The 10,394-nt window shown below is 35.7% G+C and overlaps 1 protein-coding gene across 1 annotated transcript in view; it reads left to right on the top strand.

Annotated features, from left to right (window-relative positions):
* Window positions 1-10,394, top strand: part of itga8 (integrin, alpha 8) — a 139,279-nt gene that overhangs the window by 39,224 nt on the left and 89,661 nt on the right. The window contains exon 12 of the mRNA XM_056474916.1: window positions 3,160-3,365. Coding sequence (XP_056330891.1) covers window positions 3,160-3,365 — 206 coding nt within the window. The remainder of the gene's footprint in view (window positions 1-3,159; window positions 3,366-10,394) is intronic.

Here is a 10,394-nt window from a genome sequence, read left to right as displayed (position 1 = left end):
GGTATTTATGCACACAGTATGTATGTGTCCCTCACGGTCTGTCTGCACTCAAATAAGGCTTTCTTATCTGCCAGCATTATTTGTTTTGAGCTAATTCAATTTACCAGGCCATGCTGTATTTAGTTACATGCAGAGCTATTTAGAACCATATAAACCATATGAATAGGACCATCAGGTTTTATATGGAGTTTGGCTTTGTTTAGACTCTTGCAATACGCTCAGGTTTACTTGACCCTTGTTTAAATGCCTGCATTGTCCAGGAGGGAAATTTGATATGTAAAATTTGTTTCTAATTTAGTCTTATGAGGATACGAAATCTTGCTGACACAACTACAGCGCCAAAGCTCCTTCTCTTCTGTCTGAAATGCTGACATGTGCTTATGCCATTAACCAAAAAAAAGCTTTCTTACCAACAATACATGGTTGAATACACAGTAAATCAGTAATGTATGCATACAAAGAGAAGTTAAATGATAAAGCAGCAATGTTCAACACAGAGAGAGTGAATTACAGCTCATTACACTTACAGTATAGCTATTGAAATGCCTCATTTGTTGGAAACTGCGCCAATTAGTCTTTGGTGTTGAAGTCGATGTATCATTTCTGTTATTTCGACTACCCAATGCTGAAGCGCATAAATCATCGAGATATATCTTTAGATATCAAATAGCACAACTTGGTTGTGTCTGTTATCTTAGATCTGAGAAGTACAAATACAGATTTTTATACAATGCTTCATTCCAATTTATCATGGAACACCGCCACCATCTCTGTTGGTTTTAGACCCGATTATTCTCAGAATGCCCTGTTCTAAACTGCAGGAACATTTTGGTATTCCTCCATCGGTCCAAAACACACTTCTAAACACATATCTCCAAGCAATATGTCTCTGTTTTCGATTTTCAGCATTTATAAGATTTATGCTTTATCCCCTGGCATGATACTGTCATGTGCTGGCTCGTCTCCGTCTGCTCTGATGGCTTGTATTTTACAACGGTTCAGTTGTGCACTTTTTGTATATATTGCTGTCTTGGAGCCTCAAGGGTGAAGTCAAGTGTGATACTTTGACTTCAGACATTCACTATAAAGCTACAAGTCTTTATTCAGTTGCTAACCATTCGTTCAGTTTCCAAGTCAAACATATTTATTACAACTACATGCACAATGGAGATTAAATTTATAGAACGATTTATAAATGCTTTTTTTCTGAAATAATACAGCAACAGTGTTTTACAAAATAACAACATAGGCTTATTGGAAATACGTGGCCATTGATATATTTTTGAGAACTGACAAATATGTACCCCGCACTACGTTTTCTTGCAGTTTTAGTTTTCACAAATCCACTAGGTGTCGCGTGAAGTTTTGACAATCTCAAATACGTTACTGTGGCACGTTTTTTGTCTGTCATTTCTTATAAATCTACCAGAGGCTGCTGTGTACAGTTCTGTGAATGTTAATGTCTTTCTAATGCACCAGTCGGCTTGTGCATAATATCAACTTGATACCAATTGACCCATACACCCCTTCCCTAAATTCAACTGCTAGTTTTCAAAAGCTAGAAGAGAAAAGCTATCGTAAATGCATGCTTCTACTGCAACCTCATGCGCTTTTTTTTGGATTTTGTTTCATTGTACCGGGTTTGTGAAACCGTCATTGATTGGAATCGAACCCCAATCTCCTCCGCTTTTACCTTTCAAGTCTGGCACCGCATGTAGCGAGCTACAGAGCAAACCAGTCTCGTTGTAAAAGCCAGCAATACAGAAGTAAGCAGTTAGAGGTGCAGCCACATGGTGTTGGGTTTTATGCACAAAATGCAGCAATAAGTACCTATGAGCAGGTATTTATCGGTTCTCAAAAATGTTCACCAGGGTATGTTTTCTCAATGAGCCTATGTTGAAACAAAACTGAGACACTAGGATAAAAACTGTTATCAAAATTAGAAAACCGCAATAATCGTAGCATGAACAAAATTTACAACTAATTTTAGCAGTGTTAAATGAATAGGAAGTGAACAGGCTTTCACAAAGCCTTGATCTGACTGACTTTAGCACATCTGTACTTTCCTAACCATATCTTTGTTACCAAGGATTTCCCAGAGATTTTCAGTCAGGTTTGGATTGCATGTTGGCAAAGGAGCTTCTGTTAAACATTTGCATTCACTGTGCTATGTAGCTGTATAAGAGGCCCAAATCCTGCTGCCAAACCATTAGCCATACTAAGAGACATCCTCCTTTCACTTTCACTGACGTCTTTACACACCTTAGGTTCAGTCATTCTCCAGTTTGATGGCGAACATAATTTTTGCCATAGAAACCAAATAAATTGCTTTCATAACTACAGTAAAGTGAACTTTGGTCCAGTTCTCTGTCAACATTCAACAGGCTTCTCAGCAAAAGTCAGTCTAGCCTTTTCTTTCTTTCTTTTGATAACAGGCTTGGTCAATGCAGAGTGAGCATTCAGTTCAAATTCTCCTAAATATCAAGACACTCTATGATGAGATCCAATAAGTGGCCATTTACATATTGCATTGAAAACTATGTGTGAAAATGCAAGGCATACCACTTCCTCTACCAATTTCACAAAGCTTGAAGCCACCACTGACAAACCAATGATGTAGTTCTGTTTCAATTAAGATGAAAACAAAGACAACCCATGTTTGAGTCTGAGGTAGTCTACCAATATTACTGAAATGTGTATAGTACATACAAAGGTTAAAGCTGATTTGTCAGTTCTTCTCACATGATTCATGGTTCTCCAGCAGCATTCTGAAAAGTTTAGATGTTTTCAACTTGCTGAAAAAGCAAACACGTTGTGACCACATCACTCTGTATTTGTGTGTGCTTGCCTTGCATCTCCATTTGAAATAACAAACTTGAGCATGCAAAAGACGCAATATGTGAACAATCCCTTACTCTGAAAAAGATTAGATTTTCTAGAATTTGTAATGGCCAGCTTATCTTACTATTGCTGAAAGGATCATGCCTTTATCCTTCATCTGACATCCTGCCAAGTGAATTGGATAGGTCAGAATATTGAGGAAATTTCTATTTGGTACCAGAGTAACACCAATAATTATGGGACTTATGTGACGCTTAAATGCATTGTATCATAAAAAGTTGATTTGTATCATATTTGTGATTTTATGTGCTCACTCAGGTTAGACGACGTGCTAGTTGGAGCTCCACTCTATATGGACCGTGAGTTTGAGAGTAAGCCTCGAGAGGTGGGCCGGGTGTATTTATATCTGCAAGAGGATGTGCTTCTCTTTTCTCCTCCCATCACACTCACTGGAATGCACCTGTTCGGCCGCTATGGAAGTGCCATCGCTCCTCTTGGAGATATTAACCAGGATGGCTATCTTGGTAAGTGATTATATAATGCACGTTTAAGCTGTTGTTTTGCATGTGTTGTGAGTTTTTCTAATGTCAGTAAGGCAGAATTAAAATGTACACCCATTTCCTACTTGTTTTTTTGTGTAGGATATCCTGCTACTCTGTCACACACATAAAAGTCACAGTTCTTAGGCAGTCAGGAAGGATAAAATTAGTGATTTGTTGCCCTTGTCTGCATGTTCCTGTGAAGAGTTGGGTGTCAACCACTGATTTGTTGAGACTGCATATTGAGGTCACTTGGTAAATATTCCTGTTGCTGGTCAAACCAGTATTATTGCAAAAAATATAACCATAAAAATATTATTATATAAAATTTTAAGAAATTTATTAATATTAAAATACTTAATATAAAATCAATTCATACACAAATACTTATAACTGTTGTTATACAGTTACGCCAGCAGCTGTGTGTTCTTGGCTGAGATTATTTCGGGTATTTCTAATGAACTACAACTCCCAGAACTCTTTACACTCACCAACTTCTGCCACAGCTGATAATAATCCGGACACTCACACACACAGCTGAAACTCATCTTCGCTGATTACATCTGCTATATATACCACTCACTTTCACAGACACTTTGCTGAGTCTTGTTTACTTGCTAAAGTTACAAAGCGGTTTTTCCTTTTTCTAGTCTTCCGGTGCTTTTGACCTTTCGCTTGTTTACCATGTTTTGATACTTTTCCACCCAGCTTGACCTTTCGCTAGTGGTGGGCAGAGCAAGTTTTCATGAAACACTGAAACAGTTGAAGCAAATGCGTCGAAACATTTCAAAATCCTACTCTACATTGACACCTAGTGGTCATGTATTACTCTGAAAGAGCTTCAGCAAATAACCAGTTACACAAATTAAGGAATTATACCCCATATTGTAGAATTGATATTTCAGGTGATTTAGTGGAGCGGTGAGAGTTCCTGTCTAGCATGCAGAGATATTGGGTTCGAATCCAGGGTGATGCTATAGACATTAGTTTTTAAATACTCTGTTCTTGTAACGTGTTTTGTTTTAACATTGGTCTGACATCCCAATAAACACTTTGTGTATAAACATGTCTTGTTTTGATCATAAAAAATGAACATTATTAAAGTACATCAAGTGACAATTTCTGAGCATTTGTGCAAGTTGTGATTCGAACTCAGGACATTTACAACACACTTGCTACATGAAATTGAGGGTTTTCCCGACCCTGTCAATCAAACACAGATTTGTCAGATCTCGAAAGGTAAAGTCTAGAGAGGATACAGCTGCAGATATGCACATCAATGTAGCGTTATTTTTGTAACACTGTATAAAAATAATTAGTATTTTTACAGTACTGTGATGGTTGGGTTTTGGGTTGGGGTAATGCTAGATGTTAATAATATACAATAAATGGGAACATTTTATAAATAATAAAATTAATTCTTATTAACTTCCGGCCTCAACCATACCTGATCTAGCAACAACCATCTCGAAATCCTTCTGAAATGTCAGATGCTTCAAATCGCTTTAGTCATGTGACCTGGGATTATACGTGTTTTGGATCATACTTCGGTGCAGTGTTTCGTAACACTTGCGCTTTGGGATCTCGACACTGTCGAATCGCCCGTTTTGTGTCAGCCATTTTTACCTTTCACCTGTTTTTGATCTTGCTTTTTGAATTATTTTTATGCTCCTGCTTGTGACCATTGCCTGCAAGATTTTCTTGGTAATAAACTGCATGTGGATTTGCACGTCCGTTGTCAGCATCCAATCGCTACAAATAACTATTGTTTTTTAATGCTCCATACAAAAATTACAGAATTTCTATATAATATAATATAATATAATATAATATAATATAATATAATATAATATAATATAATATAATATAATATAATATAATATAATATAATATAATATAATAATTGTAAATATGAGTATTATTAATATTATTTATGCAAATGGTATGTGCAAAATGGTTTTAAAAAACTCCTATTCCATAAAAAATACAATTTTGTTTCAACAACTTATATTTTACAACTTAATAAAACAGAAATATACATTTAAATACACCAAGTTTTATGTTTTTATTATATATTTAAATTAATATGTGGACATTTTATCTTGCAGCAATATATTTAATTCAGTCGTGCTGTTAGGCCGTTTGTATACTTTTTTAAAGTCTGAACTACTTGCCTGACTGGGAAATGTAAAATTAAATCTATCTCTCAGTTTTTTTTCCAATTCTCATCACCACTCATCACATGGCAGCATTTCTCTACTTATTATGAATTTTTGAAAGAGCTCATCCTGTATCTGAAAGGAAACAGGTGTTCATGGGTGGAGTTCAGACCAGACTAATCACCCACATATCATCTCTATCACTGCAGGCATATTAAGACGGTTGGAAACTGAGAGTTGCTGTTGTACAGATCTGTGTGTGTGTGTATGTGTGCATGCGCATATAACCTATAAATTAGCTCCATATGTTTCTGCAACATGATCTGATCAGTCACTGTAATTTTAAATTGGCACTGATTTGGTTGAAAGTTAGATGAGAATATGATATTCATACATGAGTCATAAGCCACCTGATCCTCTGATTTACAGAAAGATGTTGTAATATAAGATTTTAAAACTTGTACAAAATGCCTGTGTGCTTAAGTATTCTAAATATATAATGTCTGTGTGTTTCAAGTAAGAATTCAATGGGAGCAAAACCCACTTTGATTTACTGTATGCTTGTTGGATTATTCATGGGTCTGTGTTCACTTTTTATGGCTATATAGAAGTATCGCATTATGAGATGATGCTGTTGAGGAGTTTTGGAGAACAATGGTTTAATCAATATGTGATATAGTCATAATGAATCTGATATCACATGCTGTATCTTTGTTACACTGGCCATATGGCAGCACTAATGTGATGAAGGGACACTTGTCACGTGTGGGTGTTTCACTTCTGCTATATGAATTATCCTGTCGTATAGTCAGTTGCATAGCTTGAGTGGCTTGGGTGGCTTTGCTGGGACTTTGGTTTGTACAGTTTTGTTGTTCCAGTGTCACACACACATACTGCCCACTTTATTAGGTACACCTCGCAAGAAGTGATTTGAACTAGGGCTGCACGATATTGGAAAAATCTGATATTGCGATATTTCATTTTCCTGTGATATTGCGATATGAATACAGTTTCAGAAGATGGTTTGAACAGTTCTATTTGATGACTTTCTAGAGTCTAACAGTATTTCTGTACATAAATTCAATAATCATAATGATAATAATCAAAATTGTCTTGTTTCTTGCCCAAATATGCAAAAAAGAAATAAAAAGGCAAAAGTAAAAATATTGCTTAGTTTTCAGTGAAAATTTATAGTATTTTGCTTGTTTTAAGGAAATTATCTGCCAGTGGGGTACGTGAAAAATTTTGTTTTCGCTTTGAAATGTTTGAAATGAAAACATTTTTTTTTTGCAAAAATCATATAAATACAGTGATTAAATACAATTCTGAAGCTCCTGCTCAACTACAATTCAGACTGGACATTGCATATTTTTGCGATGTTGCTATTGCGAATGCACACATTGTGATATCGATGGTGAAACAATATATTTTGCAGACCTAACCTGAACGCTCTTTTGCCTTCAGAACTGCATTAAAAGCACTTAATGCATTTAAGCATTTACTGTTAATTTACTTAGCATCAGACCATCCAAGATAAAAACGTTAAGTTAATTGCTCAGTTAATTCTCAGTTGAGTTGTAAAGAAAGTTTTTAACTGAATCCATGTCTTTGGTGAATAATAAATAGTTTAATTCTGTAATTTAGATGCCTTTTAGTTGATCATATCACAGATAGACAAGGAAGAAACATAGCTGTGTACACCTGGCATTAAAATACCTCTCTTTTCTCCATTTTCAAGCATTTTTAGTGAGGCTTTGTTGACTGAGTATGTATAGGCTCCATCTGATCTTTGGATTGATATTATAAGAATAACATCCAAGAAGCATTGAGTATAATTATTCTATTGTATTTCCTAATACAGCATTCATACTGTTTTACTATTTTAAAATGTGTATACTGTATATACTGTAACCAAAGGGGAGTCGGGTGACAACAGAGTTTCAATCCATGTGCAGCTTTATTTAGAATCATCAGACAGGTAATGGTCAATCGCAGGAGCAAGCAGGTACATACAGGGCAATCCAGAAGCGTAGACACAAGTCATAGGCAAATGGGCGATACAGGCTGCAAACAACAAAAACAAGGCAACGGTAAAGGAACAACGAAAGACTAGACTAGGAAACTCTTTGTAGTGTAACAATAACAAAACTCAGCAATATGTGAGGGAATGTGAACAGTTTATATAGTCTGTGTAATCAGCCTTTGTGGGTGTAATCATCAGTCATCTGGAAACAGGTGTGTGTGGGAGGTGCATGACGGGATTTGTAGTTCATAAGGTGACAGAATTGTAGTCCGGGTGATGGTGCATGTTTACAAGCGATCTGCAAACCTGAATCACTGATGCTCGTGACTTATACATTGTATACATTGAATCTTATTTAATAGTATATTTTAAAACATGAAAAGTAATAGTTTTATGTAAGGAATCACCTCTGAAATGACTGAAATTGCATACCTATATGTTGCTTTGGATAAAAAAAAATTATAGATAGCATGATAATGATTTTAAACATAAAATGAACAACCTGTATCTAAATAGTCAAGCCTGAAAGTATGAATATATGTATATGTATAAATGTTATTATTGGATTTCAGGTATGTATTTAATTTTTTAGATATTTATAAGTCCACTTAATATTTTTTAAGATATTTGCTGTCATGTGATTGGCTGATGAGATATTTAAGTTAATGAACAGATTATCTAATAAAGTGGCCAGTGAGTGGAAATAGCCATTTATTTTCAAAAATATGCATATCTGAGTTTATTATTCAGCTCAATTGTTGCCAGAAAATGGAATGAGGTCAGCCCCTATGTCATGACTTTATGATGTATGTCTGTTATTTTTGGACCTAGTGGTTTTTCATGTCTGTAAAATGTCTGTTTCTCTCCTCATGTGGCATGTCGTATATGTATGCAGTCGCTTAAAGCCAAGCCACACAATTAAGCATCTCGTAAAGTGTCATAATGAATTCTCTCTCATATCTATTATACTTTCCTTTCCATCAACCATCAGACTATTAATGCTGAGGGTCTTCTGGCATTGTGCCAACTACTGTGCCCACTGACAGAAAACAGGAAAAGGAAATGATCAAGAAACACCAAAAACATGAGGCGGATATTTATAGAGAGGAACTCGCCCAAGAGAAACAGTGAAACAGAGCATTATTACATACACTGACGCACGTGCACACACACTTCCCACTCACACACACACACATGGTGGTCCGGTGGACGGAAATGAGGCCTTTCTTGTGGCGATGATTTTATTTTTCTAAGTGTAATTAAACTTTTCTTTGCCGTCTACCTCAAAACGGTTTGCTTAGCTTAGAAGTTTTCCATGAGCACACATTCTTCTCAGATCAGTCATTAGTCATGGGCTCACTCTCTTTTTCTATTCTGTATCAGTTTATCCTTTTGTTTTCCTCCAATCTTTGCCATTCGTCAGTTGTTTTCATAATAGGGTGAGAATGTAGATCGTGATACTTAAAGTCCGACCTGTGGGCCAAATTCAGCTGCTCACAAGGTTATCAGCAGACACAACTATCCTCAACAACATTATTATTGTTTTTGACCATTTAGTTGCAGTTGTCGTGTCAACAGTGCGACTGAGACATGCAACAGGACAAAACTGCTTCCTCTTTAATCAAAAAGTCTGGGTACACTGTGAATGCTGATCATGAGGCCATTCTTCGTCAGATCAGTTGCTTGCATTGTACATATTGTTTCTGCAACTTTTATTTCAATCCCAGTTGGTTGTCAGATTTATAAATGTTCAGTTTTTAAATATGTACAATACATATATTAAAAAAGATCAGATGTCACATGATGTGGCCTAAGAATGGTTAAGCAAAGCTGATCCTTCTTTTGATTTTAACTAAACAAAAGAGAGAGGTTTGCAAACAAATAGTAATGTAACAAACAGTGCAAGCAAACTAATGAAGTGAATGAAGAACATCTGTCAAGTCAATTAAACTACAAGCAACCATATTGATGAATGTAAAAAATATTTAAAATCCTGGTTAAATGTTGTTTAAAATAATTATGTTTAACGTGCAGATATTGTGATCTCTATTGGTGCTTTATTGGTTTTAGTCATTTTGTTGTCTTTGCAATTTTGGATTGTTTGTTGTGGTTTATAAAAGTAGTTGCTAATTTTTAACAATTGATTTTGTCTTTGCCATAAAGAGAGTACATACTATTTTACTAGTTATTTTGCAAGATATTGATAGTATGCTTAATGTACAATTTAATGTAATAAACTAGGTTAATTAGGGGTGCTTTCACACCTAGACGTTTGTTTCAAAACCTGTCTCGTTTGCCTAGTTAGCACGGTTCGTTTGGCATATGTAAAACCCGCAATCACACTCGGATCCGCACCAAATCAATCAGTTCGAGATTGCCTGAATGAGGGGGTCTCGGCTCGATTGAAACAAACTCTGGAGCGGATTGATTTTAGTGAGAAAGCAATACGATCCAACGAACTAACAAACCAGGCTATATCACAGTGATTTATGGCAATGTAATAGGCATATATATACGGCTATATGAAGATAGAATTTTGAAATGTGCGTTTCATGTCGAATGTGAAAGTGAAAGCATGTTAAAATATATTAACGATAGTTTATCTGTTAGGAAAATTGGCTGAAATTTCGATCTGATATTTTTTCTGTGTAACTCTGCCCAATGTGAGGAGAGTTTGCTTGCATGTGACTTGTTTTAACTATTTTGGTCTGTTTAGAAACTTTGCCTTGTGAAAGCAAACCGCGCCAACATCAAAAATAAACATTGTAACCATTTTAATCCCCGTTTCAGAACAATACAGTCGATCAGCAGGTGTGAAAGGACACTAGGTTA

This window comes from Danio aesculapii, chromosome 16 (genome assembly GCF_903798145.1).
Source record: "Danio aesculapii chromosome 16, fDanAes4.1, whole genome shotgun sequence".
Taxonomy (NCBI): Eukaryota; Metazoa; Chordata; class Actinopteri; order Cypriniformes; family Danionidae; genus Danio; species Danio aesculapii.
Note: the sequence above shows the minus strand (reverse complement) of the source record. Positions and strands in the feature narration are given on the sequence as shown.